General features: G+C 35.1%; 1 protein-coding gene across 2 annotated transcripts in view; it reads left to right on the forward strand.

The window, feature by feature from the left end:
* The window catches only part of PIGK (phosphatidylinositol glycan anchor biosynthesis class K), a 140,275-nt gene that overhangs the window by 29,119 nt on the left and 85,594 nt on the right, over window positions 1–25,562 (forward strand). For both annotated transcript variants that reach the window (XM_081220120.1, XM_081220121.1), the window contains exons 4-8: window positions 10,061–10,196; window positions 11,904–12,015; window positions 13,910–14,006; window positions 16,237–16,354; window positions 16,576–16,686. In XM_081220120.1, coding sequence (XP_081076246.1) covers window positions 10,061–10,196; window positions 11,904–12,015; window positions 13,910–14,006; window positions 16,237–16,354; window positions 16,576–16,686 — 574 coding nt within the window. The remainder of the gene's footprint in view (window positions 1–10,060; window positions 10,197–11,903; window positions 12,016–13,909; window positions 14,007–16,236; window positions 16,355–16,575; window positions 16,687–25,562) is intronic.

The raw sequence follows: 25,562 nt of genomic DNA on the forward strand, positions 1-25,562 counted from the left end.
TATGACAGTCTCTGGGTCCACGCACCTCACTACAAATAACTCAATTTCGTTTCTTTTTATGGCTGAGTAATGTTCCATTTTATATATGTGCCATATCTTTATCCATTCATCTGTCGATGGACACTTAGGTTGCTTCCATGTCCTGGCTATTGTAAACAGAGCTTCAATGAACATTGTGGTAATGACTGTTTTTGAATTATGGTTTTCTTAGGGTATATACCCAGTGGTGGGATTGCTGGGTCGTATGGTAGTTCTATTTTTAGTTTTTTAAGGAACCTCCATACTGTTCTCCATAGTGGCTGTATCAAGTTACATTCCACCAACATTGCAAGAGGGTTCGCTTTTCTCCACACACCCTCTTTTACTGTTTGTAGATTTTTTGATGATGGCCATTCTGACAGGTGTGAGGTGATACCTCATTGTAGTTTTTTTTTTTGTTTGTGTGGTACATGGGCCTCTCGCTGTTGTGGCCTCTCCCGCTGCAGAGCACAGGCTCCAGATGCACAGGATCAGCGGCCATGGCTCACGGGCCTAGCCGCTCTGCGGCACGTGGGATCTTCCCGGACCGGGGCACGAGCCTGTGTCCCTTGCATCGGCAGGTGGACTCTCAACCACTGGCCACCAGGGAAGCCCCTCATTGTAGTTTCAATTTGTGTTTCTCTAATGATTAGTGATGTTGAGCATTCTTTCATATGTTTGTTGGTGATCTATATATCTCCTTTGGAGAAATGTCTGTTTAGGTCTTCTGCCCATTTTTGGATTGGGTTGTTTGTTTTTTTGATATTGAGCTGCATGAGCTGCTTGTAAATTTTGGAGATTAATCCTTTGTCAGTTGCTTTGTTTGCAAATATTTTCTCCCATTCTGAGGGTTGTCTTTTCGTCTTGTTTATGGTTTCCTTTGCTCTGCAAACGTTTTTAAGTTTCATTAGGTCCCATTTGTTTACTTTTGGTTTTATTTCCATTTCTCTAGGAGGTGGGTCCAAAAGGATCTTGCTCTGATTTATGTCATAGAGTGTTCTGCCTATGTTTTCCTCTAAGAGTGTTATAATGTCTGGCCTTACATTTAGGTCTTTAATCCATTTTGAGTTTATTTTTGTGTATGGTGTTAGGGAGTGTTCTAATTTCATTCTTTTACATGTAGCTGTCCAGTTTTCCCAGCATGACTTATTGAAGAGGCTGTCTTTTCTCCATTGTATATTCTTGCCTCCTTTATCAAAAATAAGGTGACCATATGTGCGTGGGTTTATCTATCGGCTTTCTATCCTGTTCCATTGATCTATATTTCTGTTTTTGTGCCAGCACCATACTATCTTGATTACTGTAGCTTTGTAGTATAGTCTGAAGTCAGGGAGCCTGATTCCTCCAGCTCCGTTTTTCTTTCTCAAGATTGCTTTGGCTATTTGGAGTCTTTTGTGTTTCCATACAATTTGTGAAACTTTTTGTTTTAGTTCTGTTAAAAATGGTAGTCTGATTGGTAGTTTGATAGGGATTGCATTGAATCTGTAGATTGCTTTGGGTAGTAAAATCATTTTCACAATGTTGATTCTTCCAATCCAAGAACATGGTATATCTCTCCATCTGTTTGTATCATCATTAATTTCTTTCATCAGTGTCTTATAGTTTTCTGCATACAGGTCTTTTGTCTCCTTAGGTAGGTTTATTCCTAGGTATTTTATTCTTTTTTTTGCAGTGGTAGATGGGAGTTTTCCTTAATTTCTCTTTCAGATTTTTCATTGTTAGTGTATCGGAATATAAGAGATTTCTGTGCATTAAGTTTGTATCCTGCTACTTTACCAAATTCTTGATTAGCTCTAGTAGTTTTCTGGTAGCATTTTTAGGATTCTCTATGTATAGTATCATGTCATCTGCAAGCAGTGACAGCTTACTTCTTTTCTGATTTGATTCCTTTTATTTCTTTTTCTTTCCTGATTGCTGTACCTAAAGCTTCCAAAACCGTGTTGAATAATAGTGGTGAGAGTGGGTAACCTTGTCTTGTTCCTGATCTTAGAGGAAATGGTTTTGGTTTTTCACCATTGAAAACAATGTTGGCTGTGGGTTTGTCATATATGGCCTGTATTAATGGTGAGGTAGTTTCCCTCTATGCCCATTTTCTGGAGAGTTTTTATAATAAATGGGTGTTGAATTTTGTCAAAAGCTTTTTCTGCATCTATTGAGATTATCACGTGGTTTTATGCTTCAGTTTGTTAATATGATGTATCACATTGATTGATTTGCGTATATTGAAGAACCCTTGTGTTCCTGGGGTGAACCCCACTTGCTCATGGTGTATGATTCTTTTAATGTGCTGTTGGGTTCTGTTTGCTAGTATTTTGTTGAGGATATTTGCATCTATGTTCATCAGTGATATTGGTCTGTGGTTTTCCATCTTGTTTAATGTGTCATTTAAAGCTTGTGTTTCCTTATTCATTTTCATTTTGGATGATATGTCCATTGGTGAAAGTGGGGTATTAAAGTCCCATATTATTTCTATGTTACTGTCGATTTCTACTTTTATGGGTTTTGGCATTTGCCTTATGTATTGAGGTGCTCCTCTGTTGGGTGCATAAATATTTACAGTTGTTATATCTTCTTCTTGGATTGATTCCTTGATCATTATGTAGTGTCCTTCTTTGTCTCTTATAATAGTCTTTATTTTAAAGTCTATTTTGTCTGATATGAGAAGTGCTACTCCATCTTTCTTTTGATCTCCATTTGCATGGAGTATCTTTTTCCATCTCCTCACTTTCAGTTTGTATGTGTCCCTAGGTCTAAAGTGGGTCTTTTGTAGACAGCATATATATGGGTCTTGTTTTTGTATCCATTCAGCCAGTCTGTGTATTTTGGTTGGAGCATTTAATCCATTTACATTTAAGGTAATTATTGATATGTATGTTCCTATTACCATTTTCTTAATTGTTTTGGGTTTGTTTTTGTAGGTCTTTTCCTTCTCTTGTGTTTCCTGCCTAGAGAAGTTCCTTTAATATTTATTATAAAGTTGGTTTGGTGGTGCTGAATTCTCTTAACTTTTGCTTGTCTGTAAAGGTTTTAATTTCTCTGTCAAATCTGAATGAGATCCTTGCTGTGTAGAGTAATCTTGTTTGTAGGTTTTTCCCTTTATCACTTTAAATATGTCCTGCAACTCCCTTCTGGCTTGCAGAGTTTCTGCTGAATTATCAGCTTATAACCTTATGGGGATTCCCTTGTATGTTATTTGTTGCTTTTCCCTTGCTGCTTTTAATATTTTTCTTTGTATTGAATTTTTGATAGTTTGATTAATATGTGTCTTGGAGGGATTCTCCTTGGATTTATCCTGTATGGGACTTTCTGCGCTTCCTGGACTTGATTGACTATTTCCTTTCCCCTGTTAGGGAAGTTTTCAACTATAATCTCTTCAAATATTTCCTCAGACCCTTTCTTTTGCTCTTCTTCTTCTGGGACCCCTATAATTTGAATTTTGGTGCATTTAATGTTGTGCCAGAGACTGTCCTCAATTCTTTTCATTCTTTATTCTGCTCTGCGGCAAGTATTTCCACTATTTTATCTTCCAGGTCACTTATCTGTTCTCCTGCCTCAGTTACTCTGCTATTGATTACTTCTAGAGAATTTTTAATTTCATTTATTTTTTTGTTCATCATTGTCAGCGCTCTAGTTCTTCTAGGTCCTTTTAAACGTTTCTTGTATTTTCTCCATTCTATTTCCAAGATTTTGGTTCATGTTTACTATCATTACTCTGAATTCTTTTTCCAGTAGACTGCTTATTTCCTCTTCATTTGTTTGGTCTGGTGGGTTTTTACCTCGCTCCTACATCTGCTTCACATTTCTTTGTCTTCTCATTTTGTTTAACTTACCGTGTTTGGGGTCTCCTTTTTACAAGCTGCAGGTTTGTAGTTCCCGTTGTTTTTGTCATCTGTTCCCAGTGGCTAAGGTTGGTTCAGTGGTTTGTGTAGGCTTCCTGGTGGAGGGGACTGGTGCCTGTGTTCCTGTGGGTCCGGCTGGATCTTGTCTTCCTGGTGGGCAGGGCCGTGTCCGGTGGTGTTTTTTGGGGTGTCTGTGACCTTATTATGATTTTAGGCAGCATCTCTCCTAATGGGTGGGGTTGTGTTCCTGTCTTGCTAGTTGTTTGGCTTGGGGCGTCCAGCACTGGAGCTTGCTGGCGTTGGGTGGAGCTGGGTCTTAGCTTTGAGACAGGGTTGTCTGGGAGAGCTCTCACCGGTTGATATTATGTGGGGCCGAGAGGTCTCTTGTGGACCAGTGTCCTGAATTCTGCTCTCCCACCTCAGAGGCTCAGGCCTGATCCCTGGCCGGAACACCAGTACCCTGTCAGCCACATGATAATCATTCTTTCCAGTGGTGGACCAACAGTGAGACAGGGAGAGTGGTTTGTCCAAGCTAAAATCCAGCTGGAGGAGGTCATGGAGAGGACATAACGGCTGCTTGAACAGAGAGATGGACCCAGGCAATTCCGTGACTTGACTATTGGGTTAGTGGAGGCGCCTTCCCCACAGCAGCATTTGTTATTTTGACCATTTTTGTGAGCCATCCAAAATGTTCGAGAAATATAATAACTTGTAGTTTTGCTAATATAATGCACAGATTTGAATTCAAGCCTTGAAGCTGGTGTGCTTGACTAAGTCAGTAAACTAAATAGTTAGTGGGAAGGTGAGCAATGGAAAACAGGAAGAAAGAGATGGAAAACTTGTCTACACAATACTAATTTTAGCTCTGACAAGAGAAGGGAAGGAGTGGATGGGGCACCTCTGCTGCTTACCTCCTCCTCCATTATAGGAAGAGTGGTTAATATTGGGCAGTGTTTGGAAGCAGAGGTAAAAGCAGTCAAGACTTAGCTGTAGGCTATAGGTTCAGGTGCAGATGGCTGAGAGTGAAAATGGCAGGCTTGGTGGCTGAAAAGACCTTGGTGAGAGAAGGGCCAATAGCAGGATGTAATCCCAATGCCTTTCTGCAAGAAGAGAGTCAGGGGCTTTAGAGAATTGATTGGAGAATGTCTAGAACATTAGCCTCTGTTCTGTTCTCTGATTTTTGCATTTAAGTGGACATTTAAATTTTTCAGTTATACCTTACTACGTTTAAAGGAGAAATTACATACCCTAGTGCTGTTCTTCAATTTAAGAGTTTGCTATGGTGTCTGGATGGTTCCATTTAGAATTTCAAGGGCCTATTTTATGTTAGTTATTTGCCATAAATATTGAACAGCAATAATGAGTGCATGCATTTAACTTAATTATCTGAGTTGATTAAATTATCAATGTAAAACAAAACACACCATTAAATTCTTTCAAATTCCAGTTCACATAGTGTCAGGTTAATGCAGAATTATTGAAAGCAAAGGTTCATGTCACACTAAATGGGTTTGACTTCAAACTCCACTGCTTACTAGCTGTGTGACCTGGGACATGTTACTTAACTTCTTTGTGCCTCAGTTTTATAACCTGTAAAACAGGTATGATAAAAATATGTATCTTGGAAATAATGTATGAGATAATGCCTGTAATGTGCTTATTTTATTAGTGCAGTGCTGAAGATATACCAAGTGCTCAATAAATGTTATTTATTATTGTATTATACTAAACCCCATGTGACTTACATATATGAGCCTATAGCTACCTAGCTCAACCCTTATGTAACATGTCTGTTGCTGTTGAGTTCCTGTCTCTGCAGTGCAGTTTTTTGAGTTTTATTTCTAATGATATAAAGGCAGAATACCTGGTATCATATAGTCTTAAAATGCCAAATATTTAAAATTTGGCAAATTGAAAGTAATTCAGAAAATCTGATGGTCCAACACCTGTGGCTAGCAGATTTGTTATGATTAGTTTTGTAGAGCATTGGTGACGAGATTTGTTAACTTGGCGATTCCTCAAGACATGGAAGAAAAGGAAGAAGAAAAGCCAAAAGTAAATTACTCTGGCATCAAGCTAACAATTATATAACAAAATTTGTTGAATTTGCTTCAGTAGTCATTAGATTGCTGCAGAAGAGGTAACCCACAGAGCATTCTGAATAATTTATGTCAGGAAAAAAAAGTAACACTTATGAGCAGAAACTCAGAGATTTAAGAGAGCATCAAAGATCTCTGTGATCGGTGCTTCCCTGGTGGCACAGTGGTTGAGAGTCCGCCTGCAGATTCAGGGGACATGGGTTCGTGCCCTGGTCCGGGAAGATCCCACATGCCGTGGAGCGGCTGGGCCCATGAGCCATGGCCACTGAGCCTGCGCATCCGGAGCCTGTACTTCGCAACGGGAGAGGCCGCAACAGTGAGAGGCCCGCGTACCGCAAAAAAAAAAAAAAAAAAAAAAGATCTCTGTGATCCTCAAATCCTCAGTTGCTTTAATTTCAACTACTATTCTAGATTGGGATGATGATATTATTGAAGATAAGCTTGGTGTAGGTTGCTAAAGATTCTCTAAGGTAGTATTATCTGATTAGTAGCGTGGTTAAAGAATGTAAAGCAATTTTAAGTGAATGGTTTAAAAACATTTTCACCAGTACAGTAATTTATTTAAATTTCATTTAGTGAAAAATTTTTCTTATGGTAATACCAGCCTGTTATAAATGAAAAGTTATGCTTTTTGAAACGTCATACTCCAATGGTCTAGAACAGTGAAAGATTATTTATTTAAAATGTTTTTTTTTTTTTTTTTACCCATTAGTTACTGGTTCCTGACTGGGCCAAGGAAGAATTTCAGGGAGGGGAGGGTAAAGAATGGCCAAGCAGCCCTGATACAGGGCTTACCTGTTCCTTCAATGTTAGACAAACATAATAATGGGAAAGTATTTACTTCAGACCATTTTCCACTCACATATATTTCTATAACTGGGTTTCATGCCTTCTTTTTTGAGAGGTTTTAAAATTTCTTTTTCATTTCAATGATCTTTAAAATCTATTTAAGCATGATCAGGGTATTCTATTAGATCAGACACCAAATAGTGGTAAGGGAAGAAAATTTTAGCAGTTTCTTTATGTTTCTTTTTTTTAATCTATAAAAGAACGAAGTTGTGCTTCACTAATATTTATTATATATATTTGAAATAGCAAATACATATGACTTACAAATTAGTAGATATATATATATACAGGTGTGTCCTCACATTTTTTTTAACTAACAGGAGTGAGTGTATGATTTAAACAATGTGGAAACTACTTATGTAAATAACGAGTGTATTTGTTTCAAACCCAGTTTGAACTTTATACAATTTCAGTGCTCACCTTTTGGTTTTGTGCTGAGAGAAGGCCATACCATATGCTTTGTTGTGTGATGTAGGTTTTGCTGGGCCTTGAGTAAAGTGTGAGAGTTGAGTCATCACACATGGTAGTATAGGATTGCCAAACTGTAAGAATATCATATTCTTCTATCAATTGGATATATTTGAGGGATTTTTGTCTTAATTTTAATAAGATAACAAAGCAACTTGCTATCGTTATTTATAGGAATGTAGTAGTGTGTCTTCAAAGTAGATTTTTTTTTGTCTTGATTCTAGCAGTGATTGTTTGATACCCACTCAGTGAAAACTTAAATAACTGCTGTGATGCTAACCTGATATTCAGGTGGAAAAGGCACTTTAAGGAGAAAACAAGTTAGATCTCATGATAACTGGTATTCAAAGAGTGTTGGCAAAAGCCTTAGTTAAATGTAAGATCTGATTATCCTGAACAGTAAACAGAGCATGGAAATTATGAATGGCATTTTGTGTAACATACTTTTGTGAACAGATGTATTCTATATCATAAAATTATGTTGTAGTGTGGATGTCAAAATATAGAAAAAAATGAAGTGTAGAACCAGGCCTGAAGTTAACCTCTTTCTCCTGTTAAATACAACAGCAGTCATTTAATTTCAGCAAAATAACATCATCCTTCAAATGGAATTAATGTTCTTAGAATATTATTAGTTTAGTAGTTTTATTAGAATCTACTTTATAATTTTGTATTTATTCTTAGTTTTGTAAGAAATATAAGCCTAAGGAGTTTATTTTCATGTATATATTTAAGTATCATTTTACAAATAATTTTATGCTTGGGCTGGGTGAGAGTTTTTTTTTTTTTCTCCAGAAAAGAGTTCTGAACATTTCTTAACTTTCAGAAACAGTGCATTAGAATATGTGGTTGAATTTCTAAACCTTTGAAAATTCAGTCTGTTTTCTGTCCTGTTTTTTATTTATTATCTACAGATATAATGAATTTTTTTATGATATATTGATTATGTTAACCAAAGGTTATAGTACTTATATTGAAACTCAAAATTATCCATAGGAAAAGTGTTGATTGAGTTTATAATTTTAAGCTGAAGTGACTACTTCTTTATGAAATTGACATTGTATAGATATTAAGTAATCATTTCATTTCAAGGAACGAAATTAACCTTCAACCAAAAACATGACCTAAAGGAATATTTTTATTTTTATATTGAGATTTATAGGTCAGTTCATTCTTGTTTAATAGTGGCTTATAACAGAAAAGATATGATTGATAATAACTTAATATAAATCATTTTAAGTTATTAAAATGAGAAGATATATTTTCCACTTTAAGAGGAATAACTTTCACCATTCTGTGAGTATGAATCAGTAACAGCTGAAGATCTGATCTTTGAATGTGGCAGGGTTGGAACCCTTTCAAAATAGAAACCTAGCCAATTTTCAAGAAAAATCACAGTGTTTCAGTTCTGAACTTTAATGTATTTGGACCATATGCAGCAGAACATTTTCTTCTTGCTGTCTCTTGCCAAACTAATTACATATGCCACATTAATTTTTCCCTTATGTTTGGGAAGCTCAAGTATATGGTAGAATAAAGAATTGCCTGATTCATGTTCACCAGTTTTAATGGAAAGATCAAGATGAGAAGCATTTAAGAGAGACTTTCTAATTTTCTCTCAAAGAAAATAAAAGCAAAAATGAAAATGTTTCATTCACTCAATGAATGTTTATTGAATACCTACTATATGCCAAGCTCTGTTACTAACCCTGAGTGATACAGTGGTGAACAGGAGAGATAAAAGCCCCTGCCCTCAGAGAGATGCTCATATTCTAATGGGGGGTGGTGGTGGGAGAAGATGGGGATTTCAGATTCGTAAATGACCTATAGAAAAGAAAACTTGAAGTGAGAATAGAGTACCTTAGCTGAGATTTGAATGATATGAAGATTTGGGAGGAGAGAAGTCTAAATTTGATCAGTAGCTCCTGAATTGGTAAAGGCTTGTCATATTCCTGGAACAGTATGGAAGTAGCATCGTGAACATGGGTGCTAGAGGCTGAAGTTAGACATACAGAGACCACATTGAGCCTTTTAGACTATGTAAGGAGTTTCTGTTTTCCTCTAATTATAATGGGGAGTTCTTGAACGGTTTTAAGTGAGAAAGTTTAGTTATTTGGCTTGTTTAAGGAAGGTCACTCTGGTGGCTATAAGGGGAATGAACCATGGGAGGGTGAGAGTGGAAGTGGGAAGCCAGGTGGGAGCTAATCCAGCACCTAGTCCAGCATCATCTAGAGATGATGGTGGCTGGTGTCAGGGAGATGGAATGGAGCCAGTGAAGAATGACTGCATTGGAGATGTGTTCCTGTGGTACAGTGATTACACTTGCTGATGGATTGCATGTTTTCATACTTAAGCATTTGAGATTCTGAAAAGTAGATTCTTTGGAATATCATAGTTTAACTCAGTAAGTCTTGAGAGTTTCAAATATTACTAAAATTAAAAAAAATGTTTTGGGAGGACAGTGTAGCTCCATCTTAGCTTCCTTTTGCTATATGGCATAAAGTATACTGTGTTGGGAAAAAAATTTAAGTTAGTTAATTTCAACTTCTGCAGATAAGTTCATGACAGAATGTTCTAATTTCTCGACTTTAAAACTTACACTACATAAAGATATGAAAAAAATAATTAAAGCTCCTTTAAATATGTCCTCAATAATTATTTTGAGTTATTTTTAATAAAGAAAGAATGAAGATAATTACCATATTATATAAAGAGAATATGTTTGTTTTTACCTTTCTGGTTTTATTTAAATAGTACACTATATTTACTGAAAATTTTTTTTCCTAGTCACATTGTTCTGATGCTTGCAGATGATATGGCATGCAACCCTAGAAATCCTAAACCAGCTACAGTGTTTAGTCACAAGAATATGGAATTAAATGTGTATGGAGATGATGTGGAAGTGGATTATAGAAGTTATGAGGTAAATTGTTTAGTTCAGCAACATTTTTGAAATATTTTCACTTTTAAGCTTTAAAATAGTGGTAGAATAAAATAATCTTATTCTTTTTCTTTAAACTTTGTACATGATTGTCACTGAAACCTTGCTATAATTCTGTTTCTGGAGTTCATATTAAGGAAACAATACATGAGTAAAACTATCACAGCATGGATATTTCATATATGTATCTAGGATAGAACAACTTTATCTTGGCTTCTTTATTAGAGTATTTTATTGAGGTTTAATATATCAACGTTCTTTTATAGTAAGTGTATTCTTTGTTTTTCATATTTGATCTAAAATTTCAAGTTTTATATTTTTAGTAAGTATATTGTGAAAATATTAAAGTGACTAACACTACTTAGAGGTAATCACTTTTAATATGCTTCCATTGTTTTTAGCATGTATGATTAAAAATAAAAATGTAAATTTGAAAAAATGGCATTATACTATATTTTCTCCCTTTGAAACTTCATTTTAAACTTAACAGATTGTATGTTTAAAATTTGAAGTCTTCCTTGATGAAGTCTTCCTCAATAATCCTTCCCCTTTTACCAAGTCTACCAAAAGTAAGACACAATTTCCCATGTTCCCAGACCTTTTCTGAAGCAATTTAAAAAGGATATCTTTTCCCAGGCTGTAAGCTGCTTGAGAACATGGCCTGTATCTTATGTACCTTGCACCTAGAGAGTTCCTGTAACCTTCTGAAGGCACTCAAAAATGTTTGTTCAACAGTTAAATGTTTATGAATGTTGGACTTTTTCTTGTTTATTTAGTCATTATAAAATGTAGACCAAATACTTCCCTTCCTTGTTAACCAACAAAAAGTCCTGTTAAAGAAAAACACTTAGCATTTTGCTGTCTTCCGGGAAAAATGTAAACCAAATAGCTTACACACACACACACACACACACACACACACACACAGACACACTTACATACTCATGATCTAGGGAAAAGTCGAACAAGAAAGCTGGATTGATTTTCTGCTTTTTAAATTTAGATCTGTATAGTATAACTTCAAATTAGCATTATACTCCCAAGACCTTAAATATCTTTCAAAGAATCCCAGATGTCCAGAAATTCCTGGTTGGGAAATCTGGTTTACAGTGTTATGAATTTTTTACATGTTAAAGATATCCCTAATGAAATTTAAATAACAAAATGCATTAAAAAATCAAAGATGCATAATTTGGGAATTATTTATGGATCTATCCTTATGGTTTTATTTTTATAATTTATTATGGACCTGTCTTTCATTGTTAATCTAGAATTGGCTAAGTAGTTGCACATATTAATTGCAATAGTTATAGTGTTGTTGAATTTATTTATGTTTCTATATTTTGTATCTTCCCAAAGAATTTCCTGTGAAGACAGATTGATAATCTTTAAGTTTTGGGCAATATTTTTTATAGCATTTGAACTTTTAAATGTCTAATTAACCTATTTTTCCCCAAGGTAGTTTTTATTTGTTAGTTTTTAGTATTTTTTAAAAAATGGAAACAAAGTTAGTTTGAGGTATACATTTAAATAAATATATTTTAATTGAGTTATATTTCTCTTTAGGTTTTATTTTCAGTTTATGCTGAGTAATACGTAGAGAAAGAAGAAGGAATGTTTTTGAAAGTAAAAAACAATTATCAGGTTTCCCTCAATTCTATTTCATCTGATTTTTCACTTTTTTTTCAGGTAACTGTGGAAAATTTTTTACGGGTATTAACTGGGAGGATTCCATCTAGTACACCTCGGTCAAAACGTCTTCTTTCTGATGATAGGAGTAATATTCTTATTTATATGACAGGTAATTTTATAATTTAGATATTTAATGATAGCATATGTTGCAACTCTTTTCAAAAAGGAATTTGCGTGGAAAGAAATGTAAACATCTTAAATTATTTTTGGATCAAGTAGTTTGATAGTTTGTTATGAAGTTCTCTTTTCTCATAATGTATAACAACTTGAAATGATATCTGAAAACAGTGTATTACTCATCAACTGATGATAAAACAGGTGCAGAATGATTCTTAGATGTCATACAGCAAGACAGTGACCCCTACTTAGTGGTCTTCTTTTCTTTATCATGTTGCATTTATTTACAGCTTTTAAAATACAATCAATTTATAAACTTTCTAAATTAACCCAGCAGAGTTAATGAATTCAGGAAAATTTTCATTTTAGTTTATCTGACATTTACAAGAAATTTTCAAGCTTTTGTGGCAAATAGGATGAAGTACAGTTTTGTAGCTTGACTTTATTTGATGTACTAAACAAAAGGTTTTACAACATTTTTTTCTGAGTCTGTTGATCCTCTTTCAGGATAGCTCCAGGTATGGGAGAAATTCCAGTATCTAAGATAGAATTGACAAACCATGGCCCATGGAAGGGCTACTGTTTTGGAAGTAAAGTTTTATTAGAACACAGTTGTAACCATTTGTTTTGTGTATTGTCTGTGGCTGCTTTTACATTACAGTGGCAGAGTCCAGGAGTTGCAACAGAGACCATATGGCTCACAAGTCTAAAACATTTACCACCTGGCCCTTTACAGAAAAAGTTTGCCAACCCGTGTAAGAGAACGGGAAGGTTGATAATTATGATAATATGATAATAAAAACGGTAATAGCTAATATTTATTGAGGCTTACTATACATCACACAGTATTCTTAATCATTGTGTATATTAGTTCATTTCATCCTCACAACAATCTAAAGATTTAGGTGCCGATTTTCAGGGCTGTCATATATGGTTGTGTGGGTTGTGCACTGCACCTAAGTGTCTGGCTCGGGTGGTGAGTGGGAGCTGAGATCTAGTATACGTTTACACTTACTCAGCTGTGTGCCCTGCTATAAAGTTGTGTCTAATGGGAGAGAGAAATATTCCTCTTCCCTTAACCCACCCTATGGCATAGCCATTAACCATTTTTGAGCTTACAGGACTGCTTATATTCAGTGGGAGCACTGAAGTACACAGATTTTTCTACTTTGTTACCCAGTGGGAAGTACCTTTTTAAAATCTGCACAAAGGACCTATATAGGCACGCTAATGATGGCCTTACTGATACATTTCTTACTTTACATCTGAGGAAACTGAGGCATAGAAAGGTTAAGTTACTTGCCTAAAATAACACAGTCATTAAGTAGTAAAGCTAGTGTTTGTATCCAGGCAGACTGGCTCTATCATGCATTCTAAATGTCATAATCTTCTGGTCAACTCTCATGGGACAGTGGTTGATGATTGTGAAAACATCAAGTTTTAGGTAAGAACTACACTTCCTATTGATATAGCATTTCAAGTATATACTGTGAATAGTGCTAGCTTACCATGGACTAGCTAGTGTCTTCAACTCTTTTCTCATCAAAAATGTTTGCCTGGTATTTGAGAAATTTTTATCTATGGAAACTCATTTCTGACATAATAATGGAGCCAGTGAAAAAAGTATAAATGTGCTTTTCTAAAACTGAATGATAGAAATCTTTTAAATATATATCTACGATTTTGTACATAGTCTATTATTATTCTCTTTAATTGGTATAGCAGAAAATTAAATTTATTTGTTTTGACAGTACTTTTTATTTTCGAGTATAAAATAACAAGTAATATTAAAATATTGCCATGAATGAAGTGAATGTTTATATCTGGATGTGTGCAGTTTGCATTAAAAATAGTGTCTGTTTGATCTTTCTGACTCTTCCTATAAGGACATGGTGGAAACGGTTTCTTGAAATTTCAAGATTCTGAAGAAATTACCAACATAGAACTTGCAGATGCTTTTGAACAAATGTGGCAAAAAAGACGGTAATTGACAAATGATTACTTTTCATAAGATAAATTAGTACCTAATTTTTCCATGGTTAGTAGATTTATAAATCTTACGAGATCTAAACTTATTTTAATAAGTTATTTCTTCTACTCTAGATTTATGTTTGTTATTTCTATTGAACTGAACTATTTTTTATTTTTTTAGAAATTGTACATTGCAGCAGTAGTTTTATATTTTACAGAAGTATGAACTGAATTCTTTTTAGAAGAAAAATTTGGGTTTCTTAAAGAGCATGGAAAGAAATTCACCTGTTAAGATCATGTCTCTTGTTATTTCTCATCCTGTTTGGAGGAAATAAGAGTCCGACCAACCAAGTTCCCCATTATTTAGGGGGATTGTAAACATATATTTATTTTCATCTTGTACTTATTCTTTTTGCACAATCTTGGGCCCTCCAAGTGATAGGAATACATTATTTCTTCTTTGGAAAAAAGATGCTGAAATTAGGATTAGTATAAAATTTGTAGCAACTCACATTAAGGATGATACATTGTTAGTAATCTGTGGTAAGCACCCTTTTAGTTGAAAGTTGTCATATGAACTTAAATGAATTTAAAGTAGCAATTGAACTGCTTTTAAATTAATTACCCTCAATAAATACTTATTACTTACCTTCTGAGCATGTGGCACAGAGGGGAATATGATGCTTATTGTGCGTTCAAAGTTTTTAAAATCTAGTAGAAAAGAGAAATGTGTACACAACTCTGCTACAAATTAAATATTCTAAATTCTGAATTATAGGCATAAGGAGAATGTATAGAAGTGTTGAAGAGGAAGCTTTTGCTTGGTACTGGTTTTATCTTATTCATAGCTTACATTTATTGAAGGTATACTAGGTGCTGGGCACTATGTTATATAATGTGTTGTTCTGTTTAATTTTAATAACTCGATGAGGCAGATATTGTTATTATTCCCATTTTTACAAATGTGTAAATTGAGGCACAGGTAGATTAAATAACTTGCCAAAGTTTATACAGCTCATAAGTGCCAGTACTAGAATTCACATCCAAGTGGGCCTGTCCCAGAGCTTACTCTCTTAATTGTTTTACTGTACTGCCTCTCATAACCTTAGATGTTTATGATCCCCACGGGTGTCCACAGATTTTTGTCTCAGAACAAATGTGTCATATTAATCATGCCTTCTGTCCCTTGCTTGGATAATATTAAGATTCCATGCTTTCTTTTTAGGTGCAGTGTTAGCTGTTTACATAGATCCAGTGTCTGAGAGAAACCTCTGAGGAAATGTTATTTGCTCCTTGTTTTCAACTAGGCAGCTAAAATACAGAGCTGATTATGTTATTCTTTCACTTTAAAAAAGCCTTTGATGGCTTCTTCAAACTTACAGGTTAAGATCCAGACTTTGTACAGGATACTTTACAGATTGACCCTGCCTTAATTACTTTTTTGAAACGAATTTCTCTCCATTTTACCAAATTAACTCAAATCCAAGCTACACGATACAATTCCTTTTTCCTAAACATTTATACTTTTTCACATTTAGATGCCTTAATACAGGCTTTTTCCTCTGCTGGAATGTGCTATTCCTTTCTTTGTTAAATAATATAACACTCACCCCTCACTGCCCTTGTCAGACATCACCTTACCCTGACCTGCCTTTCCTTACAGTTTCCTCTGTTTCTTTCTCCGTGCTTTTGGAGCACTTTGACTTTGTTAGACTCTAAGCTCTGTGAGGGCAAGGACTGTTGTATCCCCAGCTTAGTGTCAGGCACACTGTAGGCCTTCAATAAAATTTGTAACATTCATCACATTCTGATTTAGTTATATGTTTATGTGTCTGTCTTCCAGTTAGATTTTAAGATCTTTGAGTATGATGACTAAGTCATATATATATTTTTTCTGAATCTAGCTCAGTTTCTAGGACTATGTGGGTGCCAGATAATGTTTTTTGAATTGAACATGTGTTTGGATTCTGAATCTTGTGGCATAGATAAGGGAGGGGGACGAAGTTGGGGCAGCCACTTGATGGCACAACTACTGCACTCTATTGAGGTGGTTCCCCTGGACAGGTTATACCTTAATATTTCTAATATTAAATTTGTATTGGGAATTCTATCAAAAAATCTCAAATTTTTAGCTAATGAAATGACTAAGGTATGACTTAAACATCTTAGGGAAGTATTGTAAAATGTTAATGTATGTTTAACAGCATGATTCATGTCAAAGATATTATCACTTTTCTTTCAGCTACAATGAGCTATTGTTTATTATTGATACTTGTCAAGGAGCATCCATGTATGAGAGATTTTATTCTCCTAACATAATGGCTTTAGCTAGTAGCCAAGTGGGAGAAGATTCACTCTCAGTAAGTGCATTTTTTCTTTCCTGTTTGTAAATGGCATTGTCTTTGGAATGTGTAGCTATTTCTAGAATCACTTATATGCTTTATAAATATATCTGTTATTTCTTATTCTTAGACTTCTTTATATCTTAGAAGGAAATTTTGATTATATTTAAAATATTTTGTTGTAATGTAATGATCCTATCTATTAGACATACACTTTTTTTTCCTTTGCTTTTTTATAGCATCAACCTGATCCTGCAATTGGAGTCCATCTTATGGATAGATACACATTTTATGTCTTAGAATTTTTGGAGGAAATTAATCCAGCTAGCCAAACTAATATGAATGACCTTGTAAGTATTTGCTTGATTTGCTTATAGCACAATAGCTATGCTAACCTTAATGTCATAAGTGAAGTTTGTTATTCCTCGACTTCTAGGGTACTCTTCCATATGCTGAATGGTGGCCTTTTAAAGTGTTTTGAATCTCCCATTACATTAGTATCTCTTTCTTTACTACAAGAGGCCTAAAACTTTAGCCTAGTTAACTTGCTATTCCTTGAGATATTTTGCTATTCTCATTGATTTGCTCATGTTTTTTTCCCTACCAGAAATCTCCCTTTTTAGATTCACATATTGAAATTCTACTTATTCTTTGGGAGTCAAATCACATCCTACCTCCTCCAGGAGATCTTCCCATAGTCTTCTTGTTGGAATTTATGTAAAATACGTAAAGCTACTCAGAGCTTTATTTCTTTTTTTGTGTGTGTGCCATTTGTCACAGTCTGTCTGTTTTTGGACTTACTGATTGAGTGTAAATGTTTTTCTCACTTAATGGGAAGTTCTTGAAGGAGAGAGACCTCCTCTTACATATTTTTGTGCACCCTACAACTTCTATTACCATGTTTTGATGTGGCCCGTTGAATTTAGTTCAACTTTTTTTCCTGAATTTTCTGCACTGATTGGCTCTTTTAAAATAAATCTACTTTGAAGTTGCTATCAAAAGTAAGCATAATAAAAAGCTTGAAATAGCAGTTCTAGACTGGATAATTACTGTGAATTAATGACTTTCATTCTTTTTTCATTAATTTATATCTTAATTCATTCACAACTATTTCTTGAGTTTTTGCTAAGTGACAGGCACTGGCTGTACTCTAGAGATAGAGGCAGATACTGTCCCTGCTTTCATGGAGCTTTGGAATGAATGGGAGGCTGAGTAGATAGGGTTCTGGACTCTACTATTTCATAAACCAAGCAGCTTTGTATTGATCTCTTTTATTATATAGAAACCTTTCAGGTAGATTTCTATTTATTGAAGAGGTTCAACTCTAAAATTCTGAAAACCACTGCTTTAAGCTATCAGACTTGATAACATCAAACTACTTACTACATTTTGAAGTTTTGAAAGGGAATAACTGCCAGCTAGGAATTCTGTAACCTGCAAGGTTATCATTCAGAATTGAAGGAGAGATTAGGAGTTTTCCAGATAAGCAAAACTAAAAGAGTTCATCACCATTTTACAAGAAATGTTAAAGGGACTTCTCTAAGCTAGAAAGAAAAGATAGTAGTAGTAATCAATAGTAGTAGTAATCAATAGTAAGATAACATATTAAATTAAAAATCTCACTGAAAAAGGTAAATAAAAAGGTAGTAGATTAATCATTTATAAAGTCAGTACAAAGGGTAAAAGACAAAAGTCATAAAATTAATTAAAAATACAATACTTAGTTAAGGGATATATAAAATGAAAAGATGTAAAATATGTCATCAAAAATGTGTTGGGGAAGTAAAATATAAAGCTTTGGAATGTGTTCAAAATTAAGTTACTATAAACTTAAAGGAGACGGTTATATATGTAGGATGTTATGTGTGACCTATGGTAACCACAAACAAAAAACCTTCAGTAAATACACAAAAGTAAATGAAAAAGGAATTTAAAATAACTGTAAAGAAAACAGTCAAACAACAAGGAAAGAAAGAAAGAGAAGAATAAAGGAACAGAGATGAACTACAGAAACAGTGAGAAAACAATTAACAAAATGGCGGTAAGTAAATACTTATCAATAATTACTATAAATATAAATGGACTAAATTCTCCAATCAAAAGACATAGGGTGGCTGAATGGATTAAAAAAACAAGACCCTTCTCAATGCTCCTTACAAGATACTCACTTCAAACCTTAAGACACTCACAGTCTGAAAGTGAACGGATGGAAAAAGATATATCATGAAAATGAAAATGAAAAGGAAACTGGGGTAGTAATAGACTTCCAAACAAATACTGTAACAAAAGGTGAAGAAGGGCATTACATAATATAAAGGGGTCAGTCCAACAAGAGGATATAACGTTTGTAAACATTTGTGCACCCAACATGGGACCACTTAAATATATAAATCAAATAGTAATGGAAATAAAGGGAGAAATAGACAGCAATACAATAATAGTAGAGGACTTAATAACCCACTTAATATCAATGGATAGATCATCCAGACAGAAAATCAACAAGGAAACATTGGCCTTAAAAGACACCTTATATCAGATTGACTAAATAGATACATACAGAACATTCCATCCAAAACAAAAACAGCAAAATACACATTCAAGTGTACATGGAACATTCTGCAGGATAGATCACATGTTAGGCTACGGACCAAGTCTCAGTAAATTTAAGAAGTATTAATAAATTTGAGCATCTTTTCTGATCACAACAGTATGAAACCAGAAATCAGTTATAAAATGAAAACTGGAAAAAAACCCCACAAAACATGTGGAGACTAAACAACATGCTGTTAAACAATCAGTGGGTTATCAAAGAAATCACAAAATACCTTGAGACAAATGCAAATGGAAACACAACATTCCGAAATCATTGGGATGCTGCTAGCGAAAGCAGTTTCTAAGAGGGAAGTTCATATTAATACTGACCTACCTCAAGAAACAAGAAAACTCTTAACCATCTAACTCATTTAAAGGAACTAGAAAAAGAAGAACAAACAAAGCCCGAAGTTAGTAGAAAGAAGGAAATAATAAAGATCAGAGCAGAAATAAATGAAAACAGCTAAAGAGACAATAGAACAATCAATGAAACTAAGAGCTGGTTCTTTGAAAGATAAACAAAATTGGCAAATCTTTAGCCAGACAGACTCATCAAGGAAAAAGAGCCCAAATAAGTAAAATCAGAAATGAAGGAGGAGAAATTACAGTCAATATCACAGAAATACAAAAGATCATAAGAGACTATTATGAACAATTATATGCCAACAAATTAGACAATCTAGAATTGGATAAATTCCTAGAAACATGCAGTCTTCCAAGACTAAATCATGAGGAATTAGAAAATCTGAATAGACCAATTACTAGTAATGAAATTAAATCAGTAATCCAAAAAAAAAGAAAAAATGCCAACAAACAAAAGTTCAGGTCTAGGTGGCTTCATAGGTGATTCTGCCGAACATTTAAAGAAGTTAATACCCATCCTTGTCAAATTATTCCAAATAAAATAATACACACTTTGGATAATACACACTTCTTCAGTTTGAGAAGAAAGAACACTTCCAAAGTCATTTTATGAGACTAGCATTACCCTGACACCAAAACAAAATAATTGATGCTATAAAAAAAGAAAATTAGGGCCTCCCTGGTGGCGCAGTGGTTGAGAGTCCGCCTGCCGATGCAGGGGATACGGGTTCGTGCCCCGGTCTGGGAGGATCCCATATGCCGCGGAGCGGCTGGGCCCGTGAGCCGTGGCCGCTGGGCCTGCGCGTCCGGAGCCTGTGCTCCGCAACGGGAGAGGCCACAACAGTGAGAGGCCCGCATACCACAAAAAGAAAAAAAAAAAAAAAAAAAGAAAATTATTGGCCAATATCCCTGATGAATATAGATGCAAAAATCCTCAACAAAATATTAGCAAACTGAATTCAACAATACATTAAAAGAATCATGCAGCATGATCAAGTGGGATTCATTCCAGGGATGCAAGTTTGGTTTAACACCTGCAAATCAATAATGTGATACACCACATTAACAAAATGACTGATTTAAATCATATGATCATTTCAATAGATGCAGAAAAAAGCATTTGACAATTCAACATCCATTTATGATAAAAACTCTTTACAAAGTTGGTGTAGAGAGAATATACCTCAATATAATAAAGGCCATATATGACAAACTCAGCTAACATTATACTCAGCAGTGAAAAACTGAGAAAGCTTTTTCCTCTAAGATTAGGAACAATAACAGGGATGCCCACTCTTGCCACTTTTATCCATAGTATTGGAAGTCTTAGCCACAGAAATTAGTCAAGAAAGAAACAAAACTGAGTTATTTGTAGTGAGGTGGATGGACCTAGAGTCCATCATACAGAGTGAAGTAAGTCAGAGAAAAACAGATACTGTATGCTAACACATATATATGGAATCTTAAAAAAAAAGATGAACCTAGGGGCAGGAATAAAGACACAGACGTAGAGAATGGACTTGAGGACATGGGGAGGGGGAAGGGTAAGGTGGGACGAACTGAGAGAGTAACGTTGACAGATACACACTACCAAATGTAAAATAGATAGCTAGTGGGAAGCAGCTGCATAGCACAGGGAGATCAGCTCGGTGCTTTGAGGCCACCTGGAGGGGTGGGATAAGGAGTGGGGGAGGGAGATGCAAGAGGGAGGGGGTATGGGGATATACGTATGCATATAGCTGATTCACTTTGTTATACAGCAGAAACTAACACAACAATGTAAAGCAATTATACTCCAATAAAGATGTTAAAAAAAATTAGGAAAAGAAATAAAAGGCATCCAAACTGGAAAGGAAGAAGTAGTAAAACTGTCACTATTTGCAGATGGCATAATACAGAAATCCCTAAAGACTCTACCAAAAAAACTATTAGAACTAATAATGAATTCAGTTAAGTTGTAGGATACAAAATTAATATACAAAAATTGGCTGAATTTCTGTACACTAATAATGAACTATCAGAAAGAGAAGTGATGAAAACAATCCCTCTTACAATTGTATCCAAAAGAATAAAATACCTAGAGATGAATTTAACCAAGGAGGTGAAAGACCTGTATTGTGAAAACTCGAAGCATTGATGAAAGAAACTGAAGATGACACAAATAAGTAGACTAAATCCATGCTTCTGATTTAGGAGAATTAATATTGCTAAAATGTCCATATTTTCCAAAGCAATCTACAGATTTCATGCAATCCATATCAAAATAATAAAGACATTTTAAAAATAGAACTAGAACAAATAATCCTAAATTTTGTACGGAAGCACTGAAGACCCCAAATAGCTAAAGCAATCTTGAGAAAGAAGAAAAAAGCTGGAGCTATCATATGCCCTGATTTCAAACTATGCTACTAAGCTATAGTAATCAAAACAAGTGTGGTACTGGGAGCACCCTTCTAGTTGCTAGATGGGATGCTGCCCGCCGAATTCATGAATCATCTAATAAAGCCAAACACATCTTCAAATTTACTTGGTTGACTTTTATTTTTTAATGGATGCGTGGCAGCAATGAGATTTGAAGTGAACTTGGGATGGCTTTCAAGGAGCAGGAAACACAGGCATGCACCCTGTGAACCCTTTTCAGCTCACTCTCTTTCTTGCTGTTTCCAAGGGCCATTGGAAGTTCCTTTTGGTTGAGCTCTGTTCTTTTTGTGTTCGAGCTCCTGATCTAATTAGCTTTCCACAGTTCATTGTTTTGAGTGGAAAACTCCAGTCCCTTGATTCTGTCTCCACATTTGGAACTATGATGGTTTAATATGCACCTCCCCATTTGTTTGGAATCCTTTCCCAGATTCCCTGTTGAGAACTACTAGTTATAGCTGCAGTTCTCCTTTTGCTTGGAATCAGTCCGCAGTCCTCATTCTTTGAGGTTTGCTCGTTCAGTCCTTTCCCCAGTCTGTCTCTCTCTCTCTTTTTTTTTAGTTACCATGGGTTTCTGTTAATGTGTACACGAAGTAAAGCCCATTGCTAATGGGAATCTCAGAAGCCAAAAAGCTGCAAAGATTGGTGGGTACCAGACATTTAAAAGTTATTAGAGCGCTCATCACCTAACCTAAAGAGTCTCATGTTAGGATAAGTTGGTCACAGAATGGGTTAGACTGACATCTAGGTCACTCACCAACCTCAAGAAAACTTCCATGCAGCAATGTATACCGTAAAACACTGCATCATTCCCAACCCTGCCACAAGTCCCTCTTAGGTATTAGTTTGACTGAGAAAACCAAAGGCCTAGCTAGAAGAAACATGATCCATTATGTCCAAATAGTTGAGCACACTGCCTTCCATCACATCTCCTTAGTTTATATTTAAGAACTATGAATCCTGGAAGCTGCAGTTATTTAACAAAATGGCAAAGTTTTACTAAAATCAACCTAGAATTACATTGGCCATCAGGAGGAATGTCCCAAATAGGTAAGATCACTTAAAAACAAGGGCTCCCAAGTTAAACAAACCAAATGGAATACCTATTTTAATTAGTATGCAGAAGTCTCCAAAAGCTTTCAAAATTCCAAAATAACTTCATTAAAAGATTCGTTGCAAAAAACCAATGAAAAAGTAAAGATACAAAAGATATCTAAAGCAATGCCTAGGCCTCCCCATTTCACCTTCTTGGGGGTTCATTATCAAAACACTTGCCCAGAGATCAATGTTTCAGCTGTTATCAGCTGGGACACTGGAAAAGAGATTGTTCTCAAGGCTCTGTGCAAATTCTTCAACATCAACTTAAACTTCCATATGGGCCCCTCACAGAGTTGATGATACAGATTTTTTGGGTAAACTGCTAAGTTATTCCCTTAAACACTTAGGGAACTGAAATTATTCAGAGTCTGGTAAGAATTTAGACCGTATACCTGAAGCTAGATATGCCCAGAGGAAAAGAAACATTCCAACAATAGGTAGATGGGTGTCATTCCTTTTTGCCAATCCCCAAACCTCCTCTCTTCATCTCAAAATACTTATAGATATTGGGACTTTGGAAATAGAATTGTTCTGTACTTAATCTGTGTCTTTGTGATGTAGATTTCCTATCCCCATATTCTCTGAGATTTAAGAGCCATTCTTTGAAATGCAATTGTTTCTCATCAGAAAAGAAAAAAAAAAGAAGGGAAGAAATATTTGGAAATTTGGCAGATAAAAAAAAATCTTAAGTGTCTTCTCCACAAATATTGGTAACTATGAGATCTCCCTTTGCATCTGTATATCTCCTTATGTACGTTGTAGATATGTATTGTTTTTTTTAACCTCTAGATGGTACTGCAGAATTATTTTGTAGAAGAGCTCTATTTAGTTGGTTTGAAGACAAGCTTGTAACGATTGTGTTACCGAGTGCAAGCACGCTCTGCTCGCTGCACAACAGGCCCATAAATTGGGAGACAAGGTGTTGAGGCAAGGAATATGACTTTATTCAGAAAGGCAGCAGACCGAGAAGGTGGTGGACTAAGGTCCCCCCAAAAAACCATCTTATCGGGGTCTGGATGCTAGTTTCTTTTATAGAATCAGAGAGGGAAGTAAAGTAAGAAGGCAGAATAGAGAGGGAGAGGCGGGGAGGAAGTAAAGTAAAAAGGGCCATCAGTCTTGCAAAAACATCTCCTGGAATGACCAGCCTCCAGGAGGGCATGTGTTAATTTCTTCTTTCTTGCAGCCATTCGCAGGTGGGTAGGGTTCCCTGCGGCAGGCCATTATGTATGATCATAATAACAAAAGCAAGGAAAAGCAAAGGCTAAAGTCAAAGAAACAGATCCAACGTGGAGTCAAAATGGACATTCCAAAGTTGTCAGAAATACAACAGAAACTAACAAATGCTTTTTAAAATTATGTGATCTAAGATATCTTTTGTAAATAAAAGCTAGTTTAAGGTTGTTGGTTTAATTAAAGCAGAGATGTCTTTAGAGTTATCAGCATTAAATATAATACTTTTATTTTACCTAGGCTTGCTAGAAAAATAACTGGATATGATGAAGTTTTCATAAGTAATCTAAACAATTGTTAAGAGCAAGTATTAAATAAATATAAGTAGGATAAAAAGTTTTTAGTTGAACTTTTCAAATTCATTTCCCAAATCTTTTCAGTAACCTGAAACCTTAAAGTTTTGCTAAGATTAAGTGCTAGAAATTTATTGAATATCTAGATCCCAAATAAGAAAAAATACTGAGCCATTAATTATTGAACATAGGTTTATCTACCTTTGGTTTCTTATTATAGAGAAACTAAAGATAAATTTGGGTTTATTAGTAAGCATGTGTCGACTGAAAAAAATGCACAACCAAAAAGTTGAGAATTATGTTTTGTTTGGCAGACAAATTGAGGACTTAAGCCCAGGATGTAGCCTCTCAGATAGGTCTGAGGGACTGTTATGAAGAGGTAAGGGAGGAGCCAGATTTTATAGGAGTTTTTGCAACAAAGACCAGGTAGTCAGAACATCAAAAGATTACTGTTAATTAAATAAAACCAGACATCTCAAATTAATGAATTTAGCACTTTTCTATGTATGGGAAGATGCAAGAGTCTGGGCTCATTAAAATCATTACCTTGATATGCACCACAGCTGTCTAGGGCCAGTATCCTGGGCTTTCCCATCCTGAGTCCCTTCAGGGTGCACCTTAGGGGGCAGCTGTAGTGGCTCGATGGCTGCAACATCCTTTGTTTACTGATATGGTAGGCAACATTATTCATTCACACTTGTTTGGTGCCATGCTGAGAAATTTTCTATGAGAAAGCACATGTTTCTAGAAATTATAAAAAAGTGTAAGTTCGCCAAGCTGTAATGCTAGTGTAAGAGATAGTCCACAATTGTTTACTTCCTAAATTTTCACTAGAAATTAAGGTTTTTAAAGGTTAAAAATTCTAATTATGCAAGTAAAGCTATTAGAAACGATATGGGAGACATCTCCATATGCAGGGAAAAGCAGGATGTGTTTTTGGCTAAGAAAAAGTATGAGGAATAAAGATGCATTTGTGTTAAGGGAAATGAGAATAATTTTGTCTTAACTAGAACTTCCGGTTATGAAGGCCAAACTAAACGTATATAAAAGGTTGAGAGAGAGAATTTTACCTTGTCTAATCAAGCTGGCTGAAATTGAATTGTTTATAAAGGTTTTAAAAATTAAGCTTTATTATCAATAGTGTACTTCAAACCAGAACTTAATTTTTTTCATCTGCTAAGTAGACAATATTGTTTCATATTGATCTGTGATCCTGTTTCTTCAAGTGTCCA

This window comes from Mesoplodon bidens, assembly GCF_964165515.1.
Source record: "Mesoplodon bidens genome assembly, chromosome: 2".
Classification (NCBI taxonomy): domain Eukaryota; kingdom Metazoa; phylum Chordata; class Mammalia; order Artiodactyla; family Ziphiidae; genus Mesoplodon; species Mesoplodon bidens.